This window comes from Sceloporus occidentalis, unplaced genomic scaffold (assembly GCF_023333645.1).
Source record: "Sceloporus occidentalis isolate IW3139 unplaced genomic scaffold, rSceOcc1.0.p SCAF_7, whole genome shotgun sequence".
Taxonomy (NCBI): Eukaryota; Metazoa; Chordata; class Lepidosauria; order Squamata; family Phrynosomatidae; genus Sceloporus; species Sceloporus occidentalis.
In genome coordinates, this window is record NW_028316987.1 from 35,811,147 (window position 1) to 35,833,153 (window position 22,007).

At 39.6% G+C, this 22,007-nt stretch overlaps 1 protein-coding gene across 1 annotated transcript in view; it reads left to right on the forward strand.

Annotated features, from left to right (window-relative positions):
• Positions 1-4,271: 4,271 nt before the first annotated feature.
• LOC149309509 (uncharacterized) overlaps positions 4,272-22,007 on the forward strand; it is a 28,134-nt gene continuing 10,398 nt past the window's right edge. Inside the window, exons 1-7 of the mRNA XM_089532430.1 lie at positions 4,272-4,411; positions 6,898-7,000; positions 11,875-12,054; positions 13,787-13,843; positions 15,189-15,248; positions 16,677-16,741; positions 21,433-21,998. Coding sequence (XP_089388556.1) covers positions 4,272-4,411; positions 6,898-7,000; positions 11,875-12,054; positions 13,787-13,843; positions 15,189-15,248; positions 16,677-16,741; positions 21,433-21,998 — 1,171 coding nt within the window. The remainder of the gene's footprint in view (positions 4,412-6,897; positions 7,001-11,874; positions 12,055-13,786; positions 13,844-15,188; positions 15,249-16,676; positions 16,742-21,432; positions 21,999-22,007) is intronic.

The window sequence follows — 22,007 nt, forward strand, 5'->3', positions numbered from 1 at the left end:
TTTTGATTCACTCCCACCTTAAGTTCCTGGGCATACAAAATTCCTGTGCTGAGTTCTGGAACGCCCTCCTTCATCATCTACTATTGGTATCAGATCACGCATTTAGCTTCTAGAAAGAATGACTAATAGTTTGTTAGCAATCTAGTACAGCTAGATGCAGTTTGGGTTTTGCTTGAAGAATTACTCTTGTCACATAAAAGCCTGCCCTAGGTGGGTGAATGTTTAGATTTTGAGAAGTACGCTGAAAATTCAGTCTATTCAGTGCTATACATAGTTGTGGGTTTGTTTTGTTTTTTTCCTGTCAGACTCTGAAGGCCAATTGCTTAGTATGAATTTATGGGCCTGGCAGGATTTAGCCCTGAGCAAATAATCAATATCCCCAGATATTCCAGTTGTGATAAAAAAAAGATTTCAATGCCTGACATAAAAGATTAAAAAAAAAACCCTGCAAGGAGTCTGGCAAGTGGTTGTCATGGTATCTGAGTCTGGCACAAAGAAAAGGACATTAAAAGAATTCAAATAATGACCTGAACTGCACAATGGAATAGGAGAGGTTTTGTTTAAATCATACAAAGCCTAGTGCTGAAATTTCAGTGCCAGTGGGCCTTAAGAACAGTATTCCACTGGTAGATATTATAGGACACACTGCTTCCTTGTAATGCTGTGAGAGAATGGAAAAGAACTCCAGGATCCTCTAAACTGTCACTTGTACTTTCTTCTGGAAATTAGCTTTACAGCTTTTATAGATGTGGAGCATGTGCTCAAAGCTGATCTGAGCTATGAATAGAAATGGTATCAAATTGCGTTGTTTTGCAGTACAGATGCAACCAAGGTAATCTGTTGTCCTTTTTTGGAGTTGTATTACCACCTTCTTCTTCTTCTTCTTCTTCTTCTTCTTCTTCTTCTTCTTCTTCTTCTTCTTCACAATGCATAGCTGGCATAACTGTCTATTTTGTGTGTGTATGGACATACATACATGTGTATGTATGCATGCATACATTGATGGATGTGGGCATGTACTGACACAACGAATAATCACATAATACAGCCTAAATCTGGCTTCAGTTGCAACTAGATCAGACACACAATCATTTGCTGACTGGTAAATCAACCCTTAGGTAAATCTCCTTAATTCAGTCGATCTACTCTGGTTGGAACTAGCAGTTGGATTTAGGCCACAGAATACTAGTTCAAATAAATCAGTTCAGTTTGTGAAACCAGCAATCTGTCTGTCCTTCACATTAATTACCAGGGATCAAAGAAATGTTAAAATATTTAAAACCTGTCTTAGTTTATGTAATCTGCAACTTCTTTCTCCTCTCTCCACCATCTATTCCCCCCACCACTGAAGCCCAATTTGTCTGAGTCCCAGTCACAAAATGCAAAGTATATAAACTGTGTGAGCTAATTCTATGAAAGTACAGAAGAGAGGGAGCATAGCAGGTTAAGAGAGATGAGGCAGAGGAAATGGCAACAACTTGGGAAGCAGAGTAATTAAGAAGATTTAGAAAGGTCTGCTCAACTTCACTTGTCAAATAGGTTAGAACAGAGACCACAAATGGAAAGTGCAAAGAATATTAAAATTCAATTTTGTATTACAGCCACATCATATTTTTTTAAAAGAAGAAGTTGTTGCTTTTTAAAAGAGATCTTAACAAACAAAGACACAGCATGGTAGTGTACAAATTAAGAATTGCAGCTCTTTGTTTAACACATAGGTGGACAACTGTGGTCCTAGTTTGTACTACAATTCCCACGATCCTTTTACTGGCAAAACCAACTGGATCTGACAGGTGTTGTAAGTCAAAAACATCTGGAGAGCCACAGTTGATCACCCCTGCCTTAAGCAGCACACAGAACACTTAAGTAAGAAGAAAGTGTTTGCTATGGTAAAGATAAATTTTGTGTTCCCATATGGAAGGAAGTCTCCTATTAACCCAATGCAGATATAGAGACTATTTATTTCAGTAGCAATACTTAAACAAAAAAAAAATGAAGTCTAACTTATTTTTGGTAATATTATTTATACAGTTGTGATCTCACACTACCTCACAAACAAGGCCAGTGCCAGAGATGCTCAGAAAGCTACTGGCTGAAGTAGACAGAGTTTGGCTTCAGGGACTAGGGACCTGAATAAATATTTCTCTTTCACTGCATCTAGGAGAATATTTTTCTTCTCTTCTGGATAGGTGTGTTCATTGTGGTATGTATAGATGGGATGGGTTTGGGTCTGAAGATTGTATAATGCATGGCTAGAGCTTTGAAGCTACATAGTTCCACAGGATACTGTGAAATGGAAACATGGTTCATTATATGGTGTGGGAAGGACTATACACTAGTGGAGGCATAAACATTAGAGAAAGACACAGCAACAATTTAAGATATCTAGATGACATCCATGTTACTAGTGGAAAATAGCAAAGACCTAAAATGATTAGTGAAGAAAGTCAAGCAACAAAATGGAAAAGCTTTTTAACAAATGAACATTAATGAAAACAAAAATAACAACCACAGAAGATTTACATTCTTTTAAAGCTGATGATGAAGATATGGGAAAAGTTCAAGATTTTTAATCAGAATGGAGATTGACTGTATCTTTTATGCAATTCCTTTGTTTTTATACTGTTACAGCTTTACATTGTTTAAGTTACAACTCTCAGGTTGGGTCCATTGGCCATAAATAAAGATTGATTGAATCAGAATGGAGGCTGCAGTCAAGAAATCAGAAGAAAACTACAACTTGGAAGGATAGCTATAAAAGAACTAGACAAGATCCCAAAGTGTAAAGATACACCATTGAATACTAAAGTTAGGATTGTCCATGCCATAGTATTTCCTATTTCTATGTACGATTGTGAAAGCAAGAGAATGAACAAAGCTGATAGGAGGAGATACAACTCATTTAGATGTATTGCTGGAGAAGAGTTATGTGAATACTATGGATTGCTAAAAAGACCAGGACAAATTAAGCCTGTATTCTATTTAGAAGCCAAAATGACTAAACTGAGATTGTTGTAATTTGGATATACTGTTGGCCCTTCATATACACAGATTTTTTTATACATGGATTCAAGCATCCACAGTTTGAAAATGTTCAAAAAAGTATAAATTTCAAACATCAAACCTTGATTTTCCAATTTTTATAAGGGACACCATTTTGCTATGTCATTATATTTAATGGGACATGAGCATCCAAGGATTTTGTTATCCACGTGGGAATCTTGGAACCAAACCCCAGCGTATAACAAGCGTCCACTGTATCTTGAAAAGACATAGCTCACCAGAAAAGACAATAATGCTTGGTAAGGTCGAAGGCAGTAGGGAAAAGAGGAGGTCTGTATTACAGGTGAATATGCTCAGTCAAGGAAGCCATGGCCCTGAGTCTACAAGATCTGAGCAGGGCTCTTGATGTCAGAGTGACTTGGAGGCCTCTCATTAATGGAGTTGCCATAAGTTAAAATCAACTTTACAGCAGTTAACAATAACAACAGTTTATATTGCAGCAAAGAGGGAAAAAAAGTAAAATTATTTGTTCTTGCCTGCATTATCAACATTTGGAAAGATTTACATCTACAGTGGCTGCGTCTGTGATGAAAACCGAAGTATTATACTTTGCAATATATTCAGTACAAATTCTGCAATATTCTGAGCGCAGTTTTGCTCTTCTCCTAACAGTTTTGGTAATCTAATTTGCAGTGGACTTTTGGGAGTCATCAGTGCTAATTACCATTACAACATACATTACTACTATTACAGTGGAGACTAGCATAGTTAGTATTTTCTGAAAGGGTAAATGTATACAGAGGGCCTAAATACCCTAAAGACAAGAAATTGCTTAGTACTTGGATGAGAGACCATCACTGAAAACCAGGTGCTGAAGGAACTGAAGAAAGAACTGGCAAAACCACCTCGAGTATTTCTTGCTTAAGTAAACTCTATGAAATTCATGGAGTCACCATAAAACAGGCAACTTTAAATCACACACACATGTGTGTGTATTTGTTAGAGCTGATCCCTAACGTAGTGCTAAATACAGATCTTGGTTTAAGTTTCATCAAGACTTCATCTTAGCTTAAATTGCTTGTCTATCCAAATAGAAAATTATAATGAATCTGTCAAAGTGGATTAATTGAAGCAAATTAGATGTATACTGTAACTACCGTATATATGTTTTGATTGTCAGATGTCAGCAACATGTGAAAATGTACTTCCATGGGTTTTTTTAAGCACCACCTGCTGATCTTGTTCTATTTCGTCTATTTTATAGAAAGATGATGGTCTCAGACCTCCTGCTGGCCACAGAAAGGCTCAGAAGTGAGAAGAAGTTCCTTAGCAATATGATTATCAAACTTGTTGGAGAGAACCAGCAGCTCTTGAGAGAAAACAAACATTTTAGAGAAGAGATTAGAAGGTAATGCGTGTTTGATAGAACAATTCTCTCCTTTAAATATCTCACATTAACTTATATTTAGCTCCCTCTCCTGGAAATACATTAGAAAGCACTCTAGGTTCATTCTGCCATAGTTTCTCAGGGCTGGCATACTCCAGGAGGAGAAAACCGGAGCATCTGCTCTCTATTTTTGCAGTAAATTCTGTGTCTGCTTCCACAACTAATAATCTTCTGCCGCCCATTTTGCCAGAGAAAACTCAGTCAGGTCTTGTTCCCCTGAAAATCCCCATTTCAGGATCCACTTCATAGGATGTGCCTCAATATTAAAGCACCTGGTATGCATGCACAAGGTCTCATGGTCAGTCTTGTATTGTCAGGTATGGCTGGGAAAGAGTTGTTTTTGAAATATAAGATTCAGACCAGGCAAAGTGCAACCCTCTAGATATTGTTAGATTGCAATTCACAGCTCGATATGCTGACTATTTTTAATTTTCTGTAACTGCCTTCCTGTATTCCTAGGTGAATGGGAAGCATATTGAGCCCTCTTCTGCCATGATCCTTATGCTCCAAATGGCCAGTAGAGATTATTAATGCCTTCACAAGATAAACTTCTTAGCCCAGTGACATGTGACACAGTTAAGGTTGCCAGACTGAAAACTGGAGAGGGCTCTTGTACCTTTAATTGCTGTGTATGACAGGGAATTTTGTGTCACCTGCTTGCATGACAAGCAATTTAAGGTGCAGAAGACCTCTCTAGTGTTCATGCTAGCAACCCTAAAAACAGAAGACACATGATAAGATCATCCAGCATTACTTTTTCATTCATAAAAGAAGTTGCCTAGTGGAGATGGTTTAGACTGAGAACATGGTACTGAGGGACAAGAGGCTGACACTTTTCCTTTGTGATGTGGTTCCAGTCCAAACAATTGCCTATGACTTAGCAGGACCCAATAGAATTTATTTTTTAGTAGATATACAGAGAGCCAGTGTGGTTTGATTGTTGGACTAACACACTACACAGTTAGCATGCTATATTTAACTACCATGGCAATATCCTCTGGAATACTGGGATTTGTAGTTTAGTGATACCCAAGAGCTCTCTGGCTGAGACTTCTAAATACACCTCTCAAACTGAAACCCCAGGATTCCATAGGATGCTGCAATAGTAGTTAAACTGGTGGCGCAGTGGTTAAATGCCTGTACTGCAGCCATTCACTCGAAACCACAAGGTTGCGAGTTCAAGACCAGCAAAAGGGCCCAAGCTCGACTCAGGCTTGCATCCTTCCGAGGTCGCTAAAATGAGTACCCAGACTGTGGGGGGCAAATTAGCTTACTTGCTGTTCACCGCTATGATCTTTGGAACAGCGGTATATAAATAAAACAAATTATTATTAATTATTATATAGCACTATAATACTGTAGCGTGATAAGGATCTAGGACTTTGGGAGACCAGAGTTTGAATTCCTGCTCACCTGTGGAGACACACTATGTAGCCTTGGCCACATTTTACTCTCATGGTCTCATAGGAAAGTAAGGGCAAATGTTCTCTGAATAAATCTTGCCAAGAAAACAAAGGGGTTTATGACACTAGCAAGATCCCGCGGGAAAACGGGAGTTAAACAGGATTTAAAGCAAAGAAAACCCGGAAATGCCCAAAGTTTATCAGACAACGTCGCAGTTAACGTGAAATAACACAAAGTTAATCCAAACGCAAAGCAGAGAAAACTGGCAGCTTTTTACTTTCGGAACAACCTGAAAGTTAAAAAAGCTGCTGGTTTTCTCTGCTTTGCATTCAGATTAACTTCACGTTATTTCACTTGGGCAGTTCCCTATTGTTATAAACTCCCCGAATTTGTAAGTTTTATTTAAATTCAAATGTATTTTAAATCTCGTTTAACTCCCGTTTTCCCGCCATTTTCCTCCAGGATCTCGCTAGTGTGATAAATTCCTATGATAGCATCACCATAAATTAGAGTCAATTTGAAGGCACATAACAAGAAGAGGAAGCTACATATAAGATTATGTTGTAATACTACTCCCTCTGGAGAGGGAAAATGTGATTAAAACTTCAGGACAACTTAAGTTACAGAATTGCCATGGGGAAGTGTTCAGCTCTTTCACTTCATTCATAACCCCTCTGCACACACCTTTAATGAAAGAATTGTGTATGTCCTGTGTCACATGTAATTTGGTCCTCAACTGAGTTTTACTTTCTCATTTTCCATTAGAAGGAGAAACAAAAGACACATGCAAGAAATGATTTGGAACTGGCCCAAGCAATGGAGATTGACCAGGAAAAAAACCATCATACCAATGCTTTTTACAATCATTATTCCATGTATTTCTATCATCAATCTCAAAAAGGGTTACAACTAGTGCTGTGTGTCAGCTGCAAAGGACCAGGAAGAAAGAGTGAGAAAATGTCCCATGCCTGTTTAGTTTAAAATCGGATCAGAATTAATTTCCTCCAGTCTGCAGTGATTTCACCCAAAATTTTATATTCTAGCCTGCAATACCCACAACGATATACAAAAAGAATGCTGGAAGTGATAGATATGGAAGATAGCCAGAAGATCAAGCAACCAAAGGTGATCAAGCAACAAGAGGAGGTTAGAAAGATCATTTTGATTGCTTGAAGGTCATTTGAAATACTATTGTCGTAGAGGTGGCTGAAAGTAGGAAATATAGTAAGATATTACTACTCGAAATGGTAGTTCCTGGACTGGTGCCAAATCCCTAAATCATTGGCTGCTGGTCCCTGGTGAGCTTGCAGGAAAGAAAAAAATAATTGTAGCCAACAGGCACATGTATGGTCACTGGAATATGGTGCTAGTCTTTATAAAAATAATTGCTGATCCCTCACATCAAATAGCCTGAGAAACACTGCAGTAAGACACTCAAAGTATTCAAGAAATACTTTGGTTAAAGAAATTGGGTAGAGAAATGGCAGTGTCCTCTAGAGGGTAATGTTATATTTTCATCAAATGTTATTGGACAACTGGCATCGAATTATTCTTAGCAGCAGATGCAGAAAGAGGGGCTTCCTAGTGGCACCTTCCCTGAAAAGAATATGGGGAGGGGGTAATACAGACATAATTCAATGACTGTCACCAAGGTTGCTGTTGCTGTTGCCACCTTAATTTGAAAGCAACTGAGGTGGCTTTCCATGATACAGTTGAGTGTTAGAGTGGCATCTTGCACCACAAAGCCCCGAAGACTGTACAGAGCAACTTCTTCCCTTCCAAAAAGAAAATAAAAACAAGATCGTCATTCACCACTACACCTCAGACAGTTATGGTGGGATGGGAAATGCTGGGAGTGTGGGTTAAAAAATGGTCAGTGGGGAGGCACACACTGCCTGTGTGCTGGCTCTTGCCAAGTCTGAAAAGGATAACATTTATTCCTTCTGTTATGGTAACTAACAATTTTATTCTCTCAGCGTGCTGAGCAGTAAAACAAGCATGTAAAACAGGATGTGAAGACCTACTGCCCTATCACAAAGTCACAATTTGGCATCACTGTGCTGCCTATGGCCCGGAACAGACAGACAGTTTGTGACACATTCCTCATGTGTTAGGGTTGCCTCGGGGTGTTGCAGCCACATGCCCCTCAACCCTAGCATGTGACGAGGGCGTCATCATGGCGGCCTCCCATCCACATGGGGGCCGCCATGATGATGTCATGCATGCGCCGTGTCCAAACGGCGTGGTGCATGTGAGATGTCTTCGCGCTGTCCCAGCTCACTTATGGCGGCCTGAGCACAGCGTGAGAAGGAGCTCCAACATGGGTGCACACCTTGTTCCTGCAGCCATCAAACGGCTGCAGGAATGACGCCAGGGAGAAAGGAGCCGAGTGGCCCTTTCTCCCATGGCTCTGGCTCCCAGGCTGTCCAGGGGCATGAAGCCCCAAGGACACCCCTTTTCCAGGCCACGGGAAAGTGGCATTTTGCCACTTCTCTGGGCTGCCGGTATGGCTGCCCTGTCCCCAATCCTCCGGGGAAAGGGGTGGGTGCAGGCCGCCCCAAAGGGGTGGTCTGTACCGTGCCTATGTAAACTACTACAACGTGATCTAAGTATCAGGCAGTGAAATAACACGATGGCTGTCATCCTGTTAGTGGCATCCATGTGCAGAAGTCAAGCTTACACCTACATACTTTTTTGTGATATTGCACAGGTTGGTATTCCATTCCTCCCATCTGAAGAAGTATTTGAGGAAGCAGACCAAGTCTATGAAAGCATATGTTAATCTGCACAGTTAGTCTCAAAGGTGCGCAAGAGCTCTTTGCATACTGATATCCCAGGCTGCTAAGTCTCTGAATTTTGTACAAGGAGATTTTACAAAATCCTGTTGCACTTTGTACAAAATTGCATCTCTACCTGTATCTATCTATTTGTTCCTCAATTTTATTTGATATCCATACCTGCTAACTCCACCACTTGCTTGGTAAGCTGTGAACCTAAATTATTTTAAATATTTTTTCCATTTTATCTTGGCCAGCTTTAACATTTTTTTTTTTAAAAATAGCTGTTCTTTAAACAATTCAAAAAGGATGTTGATAAACTGGAGCATTTCCAAAGGAGGGTGACTAAAATGGTGAAGGGTCTGGAAACCATGCCTTATGAGGAACAACTTAGGGAACTGGGGCCCGTTACAGACGGGCCCTTCCAGCGTCCCCGTCACATGCTAGGGGTTGGCCGAGGACCTAGCGTCCACACCGGCCTCACCCCAGCACGTGACGAGGGCGTAAAGATGGCAGAGCCCTATACACAGGGCGCCGCCATCTTTACGTGCTGGATGCTTAGCATCTGCACGTCGTGCCCCGGATGTGATGCCGCAAGTGTGTGAGTAGCGCCTTGCGGCGTCCCATCCATTTTGGTGCTTCTTCTTTCCTGCATCCGGGAACCGTGCGATTTGGCTGCTGCGGTTCCCGGATGCAGCAACTGGCGATGGCGGCAGAGTGCCGCTTTTTGGTGGTCTGTAACCTGCCTGGGTATGTTTAGCCTGGAGAAGAGATGGTTAAGAGGTGGTATGATTAGACCTGTTTAAATATTTGAAGGGATGTCATATTGAGGATGGAGCAACTTGTTTTCTGCTACTCCAGAGATCAGGACCTGGAACAATAGATTCAAACTACAGGAAAAAAGATTCCACCTAAACATTGGGAGGAACCTCCTGATAGTAAGAACTGTTCAACAGTGGAACACACTCCCTTGGAGGGTGGTGGAATCTCTTTCCTTGGAGGTCTTCAAACAGAGGCTGGATGGCCATCTGTCGGGGGTGATTTGATTGGCAGGAGGTTGGACTGGATGGCCCTTGTGGTCTTTTCCAACTCTGTGGTCCTATGATTCAGTACATGAATCATAACTAAGTAAAAATGCATCACAGTTTCAGTTTTAACTGAGAGCTCCCAAAAAAGGAGTCTGCCATCAGTAATAAATTCAATCCAGTTTTAAAGAAAATTCTTATGAGGTAGGCTTGTTGGCTAGCAATTGTCCTGTCAGTAAGCAGAGTGAAGCAGCTGGCTCAGGGCACCAACTGTTGCATGCAGAGAGTTGGGGGCAACGTGATGGCAGAGCTGTTTCCCTGGTTCCCTCAGGGGTTGCCTTGAGATGTGGACTCATTTTGATTAGATTCAATAGTCGGTCTGGTTAGGAGAGGCAACATCTTGTCCTTCATCTCCTGCAACAAAATGTCTTAGGCCAGCTCTGTTCGTGGCCAAACTTCCCAGTCATCCTATATCTACCCTGTCTTAAATCTGAATCAAAAGCTATGTTTTGTTTCAAACTGGAAAGTGCAATCGTGTACACATGGTGAACTTAAGTTCCACCATTTCAGTGCAGACTTTCATAGCCTTTATTGCAGCTAGAATTGCTAGAAGACCTAAATAATAAAATATAGTTTTAACTTTGGGGGCCCAGAATGATCTGAAGATACATGATGCACTCTGATTTTTTTTATGCTAATAAGGACCCTAAAATCAATCTGGGAACATCATTCTGAACTACTTGGAATAAAGGTATTAAAGTAGTAACTGCAGGAACCTGTCAAAAAAACTTCTGCTAACTTTACTGCTTTCTTGGTAAACTATGAAGCTAATTTACTGTTAACTGTTAACTGTTCTGTACATTTCATAGACCTGATTTCAGTGACTCAACTATTTCTGTTGATCAGCCTTGCTGACTCCCAGAAATGTGACAGAGTTGGCAAGTATGGCATAGCATCCCTGGAATAATTATTTTGTAAACAAGAAGATGAAAACATGTAGACTTAAAGTTAAAAAGGATTATGAAAAAGTAATGTCTCTGAAAATGTATAGAAGAAATGTGTAGAGTATATGTTATTTTTTTTAAGAAAAAAAGGGTATAGTACCTCCACAAGAGTAACTGCAATTGGAAAATGGATTAATTAAATAGTATACATAGGTGTTTATCACACGGAGGTTTTTGGAGCTCAAATCTGACATGACTGCGGGTCCAATGATGCGAATTCACGTTATAACATGAATGTTTTATCACACCTGGTTGCCCTTCCGTTGCCCTTGCGAATCGAGGGGGAATCGAATCCAAGGCAAGTCACATGATGCGGAGTCAAGCAAAGTGGAGTGAGTGCAAATTGTATTACCACACCGGTGGGATTCAATGATTTGAATCGGCACCCTTGTGCATGCTCAGTGGGGGTCTGAATGCATCGTGATCTTGTACATTTCTGGGGTGAAAAGGGGCTAAGTTCTTGTTCCCTGTTTTGCGTAATTGTATGATTGCGTGAATATTTGGCTCGTGAATATTTCTGTGTCTTCATCCCCTTTTTTAATTTGCCCTTTCATTTCAGCAATTTCAACACACACATAGATAGACAGATAGACAGACAGACAGACAGACAGATCTGTATATTCACATTCATGCACATACACACATGGATATATTCCCCCAAAAATGAGTTGCCGTGAAAGTTGCCCTGAAAGTGAAAGGATCACCGAAAGGAAATGGGGGGAAATTGCAGCACTGCATCATGGGAAACTTGCAACCGGGGGGGGGGGGGTTGCGGTGGTGTACCAGAGCAGAAGTAAAGTTGCATTCCACACCAGACCAATTCGGAGTGAAATCGAAGTGAGCTTGAAAGAGAATTCTGTGAATTCACTTTTTTCCAACAAAATGAGGGGTCACCTTGGAATCACTGCGGAAGCGTCACGAAAGGAGCCTGCATAGAAAGGAATCGTGTGTGATAACACATTCACATTATAACGTGAAGTTGCATCGTTGGACCCGCAGTCACATTGGATCTGAGCTCCAAAAACCTCTATGTGATAAACATCATAGTCCTGGGAGGGGGTGCATTTTGTAGTAGTGTTGAAAATATTTATATATGTTGTTTGATATTTATTTATGTGCTTTTTTAAATTAATAAAAAACAAGAGGGTGAAATCAGTTTTCTATAGAAGCAAACCAATTCATTTTTAAAATTTGTATAATTTCTTTATTTTAAGCTCTTTGTTTCTAGAGTGTGTGACAGTCGGTTTGCCAAGCAACAAGACTGTCTAAGGACAACCATGGTTCATCACACACTGACCTGCTGTGATTCTGCTCCGACCTCTGATTCTTCCAGGAGTCAGCAACATCAGCTAAGCAGCATAGTGTCTGAGCATGAATTGGAAAAAGTTTCAAAGGTATTACCTGAGATAGTAACCAATTTTCATTAGATGACTGTATTTCCTTTCTAGGGTGCAATCTTTTGGAAGAGTGTCTTGCACAGACCTCGGTGAAATAAATGAAGGCTACAGAATAGCACTAATAGCTTATTAATTTTAATAGCTTATTAAAAATTGCCTGTAAAAATGTGGCATTGGACTGACAAACATCTTTCAAGTGAAAACAACAACACATATCTTTGGAGAAGGATATATTCAAGGGAATGTTTTCATCAAAGTAGAGCCTTTCTCAAACACATGGGCACAATACGCTTGGAAATTTTCCTGTTTTGTGCATGGTAGTGCTATTCTGCCATGGACATGGTGACAGGGACATGGTAGCTCAGTGGTCAGGACACTGACTCTGAAAATTGCAAGATCAGCAGGTCAACAGGTGAAGGCCCAAGTGCTGCATGATGGAGTGAACTCCCCTCACTAGTCCCAGTTTTTGCTAACCTAGCAATTCAAAAGCATGTAAAAGGTACCACTTTGGTGGGAAGAACAGCATTTGACAATGCTGGCTCTTTGGCCTCATAATGGAGATGAGCACTGCCTCCTATGGTCAGACATGACTAGACAATTATGTCAAGAGAAAACCTTTATCGTTACCTTTAGTGCTATTCCGTAGCCTTCATTTATTTCACTAAGGCCTGTGCAAGAGACCTTTCCAAAAGATTGCACCCTAACCATTTTCCAAATGCATCACAGTCCCAGCTATGTACAAATTTCTAAACTAACACACACTCTGTTCCACTGGTAGCCTTGGGAGAAACAATGTGAGTTATTTCCATACTAAAATACAAACCAACATCTTATTGCCTACCTTGGAGTAACCACTGGCTGTTTCCAAGCAAGTGCTCTCTGCTGGAGAAGCTGGAAAGCTTCTGACTTTGAAAAAGTGCTGGTGGAGTGCAGCTGGGAACCGAGCTAACGGCAGCAGGAGATGAGGCAGCGATTTAGCATGTGATAATGCCTGCCTCCATCCCATGTCCCTGCCTCCATCCCGTGTCTCGACTGTAGCCCAGGGGGCTTGAGATGGTTTTGAAGTTCATGCGATAAGCTCCTTGTACTAGTATATTTGGAGAGCAGGGTGCAAATCCACTCTCAACCATGGAAACTCCCTTGGTGACCTTGGGCAAGTCACACTCAGCCAAGAGGAAGGCAAGGGCAAACTGTCTCTGAACAAATTCTCACATGAAAACCCGGTGATAAGTTTGCCATTAAGTAAGAAATGATTTAAAGGCACACAATAACAAACTCCCAGCCTTCATCACCACTGGCTAAGGCAGATAGGAGATGCAGTGCAACAAAGTCTGAAGGACCAGACTTTGCTCAGCTTTACCTATTGGTAGATAGGTGAGAAATAAATACCTAACTAGATATAGAAAGGAATCTTGTCCATTGATAGGTACATAATACTAAAGCTGGCTCATATATATGTATCACTTGGTTATTCAGTACTTGGTGACAGTTAGCTGAATATATGAATTGACTCCATCACTGAGAAGGACACTACCTATAACATTGGATAACATGAAATTTCTATGATGGCTTTTTCACATGAGGCTGCATTCATTTATAACCCACAGAATGTGAATGCTATGATTAGGGTTATTATTTTTCCATTACGAACAAAGCTGTAGTTTCTTCTCCTTGGTGATGGTGATACTGATGGAAACTCCTGTCCTTGTCACACTCTTTCTTTGTTTAGACACACCTGGAGTGTTGTGAAAAGAAGATGGAGGACAAAAAAGGAGATTTTTTCAAGGTATTGAAAAAAATGACATAGAATTGAAGAAAATGATTATTTTGGGACTGACAGACAGATTGGGTTTAATTTATCGTAAAAGTTTTACTAAAATGATCAAAAACAGCTGTCATGGTTCACAAGGGGAATAAAATTCTCCACATAGGGGTAGACAATTAAAACTAACTCAATAGTCATGAAATAGTGGCCATGCATTTGAATTCTTCAGGACTGTTGCAAGGGTGTGCGTATCTTCTGGAAGAGTTTATTCCTGATGTTTCACCAGCAGCTGTGGCTGTCATCTTCAGAGAATTGGCTACATCAGGAATAAATGTTTCCAGAACATGCCACATAGCCCAACCCTGCCACAAAAAACTATGAATTGCAGCCGTGAAAGCCTTTGACTTCACATCTCCTAAATCACTTTGGAAGTCTCCATTGCAGCTGCCATTTTGACAGTCCAGAAAGGAGATTTCCACACTTTTACCTACTTTAATGGGCCCAGAGGACCCTCAAAAGAACCCGCAATTGCTTTCAGTGAGTGCTTTTAATGTGTTTTTCAGCTGTTTTTTCTTTTCTTTCTTTTGGCAAGGTCCTGAGGGATCAGGGTGGGTTTGGTCCTGAGGGATGAATAAGAGTTATCTCGAGTGAGTTGCATGCCAACTGTAATAACACTGGTCAAAGTCATGGCAGCCAGAGTATTTAGAGTCCTGTACAACTGAGAATAATTCACCATTGCCTTAAATGCCAGAAGGCAGTCCATTTCTGAATATTATTCAAAGGACTAGTTCTGAGAGCTCCTAGTGGCCTAAGACTAGGGGATCCCTAGGGGCTTCCATATAACCCAGCCCATGCTTTCAGACTGTCTGCCTGGATCAGAAATTAAGACTGATATTTGCAAACAAAGAACTTTCTTTTTATGGGAGATACCCAGAGACCCAAACTATGGCATGCCCTCTTGGACACATCTGACAGGGATCTATATTGATGGTATTTCACCTTTCTGTTTGCTGAGATTTTGGACACCTTTTAAATTCTGACTGTATCTTGATTACATGAGTTCTAATTTAACAATATCAGATTACTGCTGTCTTTCTAACCTTGCTGTTTTCCTGTGCATTTATTATGAGCGATTGTTCTTTAATCCAACTGTAAGCAGCCTTGGAGGCTTTGGAAAGGCAGAATGGCAGTATAATTTTCAAGAATACACACACACACACACACACACGACTAGAAATAATCACACTTTAGTTAAATGAACAGTATTAAAAAAAAATACAACAACCAAAAATCCCCAATTTATTTAATGTGAATTATGGATATCTCTTTGCATTCTTTAAAATGTTGCCTTTTATTCATGTTGTAGGAACAACTACATATGGTTGAAACAAGATCAGCTTTGCTAGAACAAGGAAAACATATCGAGGTACATTCCACCTATTCCTACGCAAAAAGATCCAGTTCTTTCCACATGAATTTCTATTTTACTACTTGTGGTTCAATATCATTGAGGCAAATATGATCTCTCCAGCTTTTACAGTTCAAAAGGAAGTTCAGGCTTGACACTTGGGAAATGTTTTTTTTTTTGTTAAAATGTGTAGCCCAGTTTTTTATTTTGGAAAGAGGGAGCAGTGGGTATGAATCTGTGAAATATGCACATTAAAAAAAATCTTGCAAAGATAAGTTTCAGTAGGAATGTAAAACAATTTTGCTCTAAAGGATCCCAGAGCTTAAATATCAACTGAGTGGATGCTCCATTGTCCACAGACTTAAAACAAGCAAAGAATTTCATACATGCACATTTGCATTCAGCAGTTTCCCCAATGGCTATTTTCAGATTTTCTGCTTGTCAGAATATTATGAATGCTTCTAAGTTGAAAGGATAAGTATTTTATCCTACTGGAAAACATCATGGGCCTGGCTAGGAGGTAGGATGCTTGTCCTAGAGAGGGAGCTGGGGAAAAAAGTGGGGATATAGCTACAGGGGGCATATTGAAGGGTACTGCCTGCCTCATAAGAATTCTGCCTCTCCCTGTGATGTTTTCCTTCATTCCTCAAATATCTAGCATTGCAGTAACTTAAAAATTCAGTTTTAAGATTTTAAAGAACCAGAATAAGAAAGACCAGAGACTTTGGAAATAGAGCAGGCACACAAGTCATCCCATCAGTCATCCTCAGAATGGTGAGATGTGGTCCTTGTCTCTTTAAATGATAGCAGTAGCTTTGAAATTTCTATCTACATTGTATCTATGAAACAACACATGCATATTTCACAGAATGCAGACCTGCGTTCCCTTATGAACACTTGAGGGAGAGGGCAATGTGTACATGGCCACCCAAAGGGAGGGCCTAAATGTTGTCCTGAACAAGACAGACTGAGATTTCCTATCTAGCCTAATCTAGATAGAATCCATCTGTATTTTTAAAAATGATTGGGGTAAGTCTATTTGTCCATAGGAACAGTCATTCCTTTGTAATCTGCTTCAAGCGACCATTGTGTGCTACTAATCTAAGATAGTATAACTTGTAGAAATGAAGGAATCATTCAAATCATTTTTAAAGTGGAAGATTTGTCCTGAGACACTTGATTCCAATATAAAATACTTTGTGGAAGTGCTCCAACTGGAGTAGACCTATTCAATCCTAGGAAACTAGAAAAATAAAAATTGACATCGGTTCAATTGTTTCGACATATTTATCTAAGATGGAAAATTGTATTTCAGCCAACAAATTACCCCATTCTGAAATAACATGTTTTCAGGAAGAAGCCTGAAGGGTTTTTTAAATGTATGTGAGATAGATCAATGTACTTATGTTTCACTTCTAACATATGTTCTAATTCTCATATTCTAAGAGACTTCAGACGAAAATAAATCACCTGCAAGACGATCTCAAAAACGCTGAGCTACGAGCCACAATGTAAGTATCAACAACTCATGGAAGTATTTGGGTTGAACTTTCTCCTCCTATATTATCTTACTGTATATGTGATTAAAATTATCAACTCCACACTTTGGAATCAACGGCTGAGATCCTGGAGTTGTTGTTTGGTGCTTTCAAGCTGTTTCCAACTTACAGTGACCCTAAGGCAAACCTACATGGGATTTCCTTGGCAAGATTTGTTCAGAAGGGGTTTGCCTCCCCCTGAGGGGTTTGCCTCCCTCTGAGGCTGAGAGATTATGACTTGCCCAAAGTCAACCATTGGGTTTCCATGGCCAAGTGGGGATTCAAATCCTGGTCTCCAGATTCGTAGTACAACAACAAAACACATTACCACACTGGTTCTCCCACTATCATGCAATGGGAGATGTATTTCTAGCCTATAGCTATGAAACATAGCCCACCTAATAAGCACAGCTTTTCAATGCAGCAGCCTCCCCAAGACAAACAATTGTGCATTGAAGAAGTGAGAGAGGAGCAGAGATGCATCTCACTATATTTTCCTGTAGCTGGATCTTCTGTGACAGGCATCCTTAGGGACCTCCTGGGAGTCCTTGGGAGTTCACTGAGGAAGAAATTATTGCTGTGCATCAAACAAAAGGAAAATAGTTGGATGTGTCTTTCTTCCTCTGCCTACTCTCTTCCAACATGCAAATGGGTATCTTGGTGGCGCTGCTACAATTAACAGGTAGATTGTGGTGTGTGGGGGGGTAGATTTTGATCACTTCACTCTCAGAACACAATTCCAACCATCGCATGGCCTACAAAGTGGGCTGTGGTTGGACTTATGTCATTGAACTCACTACTAGTCTGCCAACCAATATGAGAACTGGAATGCAATAGTCCTTCAGTATTCACATTTCTCTGGGTTTTGCAATGCAATTCTCTGAATATCAGTTAATATAAAATAGTAGTCCCTTCACATTCACTGAGGTTAAGCGTGAAAGACCCCCAGGAATGTGGGAAAACTGCAAATAAAAAAACACTATTCTTTTTAATTAAGAGAACGCCTGTCTAGGAATCTCCAGGTCCTCTAGTGCAACTCTATGGTCAACATCTGCCAGACGTTGATCATAGAATGATGCTGGAGGACCTACAAATGCCTAGAGAAGTGTTTTCTCTAGGAATTTCTATGTTCTCAAGCACAACTCTATGGTCAGCTTCTAGCAGAATTGCTCTGGGGGACTTAGAGAATCCTACAGAGAACATGTTAATCAAAACCACAAATAATCAAATCCGTAGGAATGCCTGGAAGTTGCCCATCCCTACTTTAAATCCTGAAACTGATAGCTACACTTGGAGATATTTTGCTCATTATGAATGTGGATTGGATGTTCTTTTATGTGATTGTATCAATCTGTGGTGCATTGTGACACTACATAAACTTCATCTAAGCATATTCTATCAACATAAAAGAAGGCGAACATGCTAATCCACCTCCTCCACTCTCAGTTGTATGACTCTCTTTTCATATAGACAGCAATGGGTTTTAATGCAAGAGCTTTCTGTATACATGGCTGCTCTCTATGTGATCAGGAACAAAAAGCAGAAACAAACAAACAAACAAACAAAAAAACCCTGAGGCTCCATGACTGTAATGGTTCATCAAGTCCCAATGATTTCAATGCATTTATTCTGAGTTCGTATCACGAAAGCATGTAAAAATAGTCTGGCCCAGGCAGTCTGTTCTCATCCACATGTGTCTGCTAGAATGCTTCCCAGAATCCTCCACAGTGGATCCTGCAGCAGCTTCTTCAATTATAGGTGGATAAATGTAGGATGGGCTCTCTGGTGACAAGGAAGCATTAAATGGCTAAATTAGAATGATAAAAAGTCATTATATTCATTTGGGGAAAATTCCCATATTTGCAGAGTTTCAAATATAAAATGTTATTGAGAACCCAATACAACTTGGAATGCAAATATTTTGTTCTATAACACTGCATTTGTTACAGAACCTCTACAACTATACTAGTAACAGCTCTGACATGAAATCCAGATTTATAGAGTTAAAAAAAATAGTGAATCTGCATATTCTGTGAATTATTTAGAGCCTTTAGGCAACTGAGCCAGAATGGTGAAAGTGATGTGGACACTGGACTAGGACTCAGAGACCAGGGTTTGAATGCCTACCCAGTCATGGAAACCCACTGAGTGAGCTTGGGGAAATCACACACTCTCAGTCCAAAGAAAAAAGGCAATGACAAACCCCATGAATACATTTTGCCGAGTTAACCACATGATACAATCACCTGAAGATTCAAGAAATGTCTTGAAGGCATGCAACAACTAATAAAAATAACCTGGGTAACCATAATTTGGGTATTGGTAGGCATCCTCTGTTTGAAATTCTGCACAGTTCAAGTCCAAGTTAACCTTAAGGGGCCAAGGCTGTCTCTGATCTATGCCTTCCCCGCCTTGGACTGCCCCATTTCATGGCCTATTAGCAGCAGAACCACCACCACCACTGCCAATAGACCTATATCCATGGGGATGTCCAGTGGCATAAGGGTGGTTTCCATCCACTGGATCTTGGGGTAGGATTCTCTACCAGTGCTTTGATTTTTAACATTAAAATCAATACATGAAGAAGAAAACTGTACATTTTGTATTAAAGTGGGGTGCATTATCATTAGTCCTGTTTCTGTTTGTATTGTTTTATTAATGTGCTTTAGTTTTATCATAGAAAGCAATATATAAATTCTCAAATTAAAAAATACTTACAAAGGTGTATACACAATATATATATATATATATATATATATATATATATATATTCACAATTTCAGAATATAACAATTACCAGAATGTCAGAAAACAGTTACCCATTTACCTTCTTCCATATCCTTGTACAGAACTTACATTGATTATAGCTGTAATAATTATAATTCTGAAAATATATTCTAGAAGAGGAGAGGGATTTTGGGTCCAGTAATACAAGTCCAATTTTGTTGCATATAGTCATACATATGTAAGCATTTCTAAATATCTATGCATTCTATGTGTTTTATATTAAGAGTTTTTAACTGTATTGTATTTTTAAGGAGTTGTGCCTTGGGTCATGCACCGAGAGAAAGGCAGGACATTAATCAATTAATTAATATCTCATTAATAGTCAAGCAATAAATACCATGGATCTGTAGGAATTATTTAATGCTTTATTGACACAATCTGTACTTGTGGTTTTTGCATGTCTTTATGTCCATCTGCTATGTTATACACAACCACATTCATGATCAGAGTCACTCAGCTTGGTGTGTTATCTAGTGGTACCAAAAGACAGCAGTAAGGTTTTAGACTGATCTGTCCATTATTTTGGGTACCTCCATAAAAACCCCTTCAGATTTCTGCATTTGTTGCTTTGCAATGGTAGTTAAATCATCTTGTCAAACTCCTGTTATCTGAATGATAAAACCATCCATTTCAATCTGGGCAAAACTAAGTTTTTTAAAAAATTTCTGTTTCAGAGTTCCAAAGTAACATTATCAGAAAATATTCATTATTATTATTGTTGTTGTTGTTGTTGTTGTTGTCGTTACACAGTACATATTACAAATTATATAATCCACATTTCATAATATACTTTTCTCCCCTCTCCCCCTCCCTAAAACAGCATTGAGGGAAATACATTCCAATCAAGTTAACAATCATTATTGGAGAAGTGGAAAATATCATTAATTATATTTTTTTACTTCTTCATACCCCATTTTATCTTCCACTTTCTTAATCACAATTTCCTATTTATTTTTCCACGATTCTTTATTACTTTCCCTAATATATTTAAGTCTTCTTTCCCCAAGGAAAGGAAAATATTCTGAAGCAATATGCAAAACAAGAAATTATTATGGCTGTATAAGTAGGCACATTTACCTGTTCTCAGTTCAATAGTGTATTATTGTTATTATTATTATTATTATTATTATTTGTTTAATTGTATTTTGATAGTATAATTGTTTATCTCAATTTGTTTTTTCTTACTATGTTCTGGAACCACACTTTTGGGTGAAAAATTAAATACCAAATAAATAAAAATACATGGTGTAACAGATCCTTTTACCCAGGCTGGGTGCAACTCTCCAGCACTTAGGGAATCCCTGCCACTCACCCTGCCCTTGTTCCCCTAATTCTCCTTTTTCCTGGATTGTGTTACTGGGCATCCAGGTGACTTCAGTGTGGACACACTTGTGGGTTAGCTTTGTGTTCTTTATGGTAAGCATGACCACCCCTTGATTTAGGGTGAAAGAAGAGTTTGAGTCAGAATTAACAAAATAACAAGAAAATTAATGTGGTTTATTATATCATGTAGAATAGTAAATGCTTTAACAAGTTCCAGTATTTAGTTTCAGCTATATGATATGAACCTGAGTAATGCCAAATCTTACCCTTCAGGCAACCAGCACATATTCACTCCCCACTGTCCCGTCCAACTTTAAATGATTCCTGAATTTTCTCAACAGATACACCTCCCAAAGGCCCCTCCATCCCATCACAGAGTCTGTCTAGTGCCTCCATCACACATGGGACAGTGCTTTGAATAATCCCAAATGATCATAATGCAGACTGTGAATAAGCTTTTAGTATGAGATCCCACTAGCATTGTGCTTTAAAGCAGTTCTTGATTGGGTTTATTATTTTGTTCCAAGTCACTGCGCTAGATCTGATCTTCATAGACAGATAGAGGAGCTGAGGAAGGACTACTGTGGCTCTTGGATGTATGAAGTCGACATGGATCACTCAGGATCACAAATGAACAGAGCAGGCAAAAAAAGTTATGTGTGCATATGGCAAACAGGTACAAGTGCTAAAAGACCTGAAGATGACACAAAAAGTACAAAGAAAGAGACTGAAATTCTTGAAAAAGCGAGTCCTGAAGTAAGTCAGTTGCCAAAAACTAACCTAAGCAATGGATGGCTTGCAGCTTCCATAAATAACCTTAAAAATGGTGATTTAAAAGAAGCCAGAGAGAATGTCCTGGGTTGGCTTCAAACATCCATAGAAAGCCTAAAAGAGAAAGGTCCTAAAGCATCAAAACAGAGTGTGGAAGAATGGCTTAAAGAAAGCTTTATAAATCTTGAAATGGAATCTCCTGAAGCATCCAGACAGGATGTGAAGGAATGGCTCAAAACATCTATAAGTCACCTCAAAGAGGAAGGGCCTGACACAACCCATCTAAGTGTGCAGGAATGGCTGGAGGCATCTGTGAAAAGTATCCAAGATCTCAAAGAACAGCAAGCATATAAAGCAT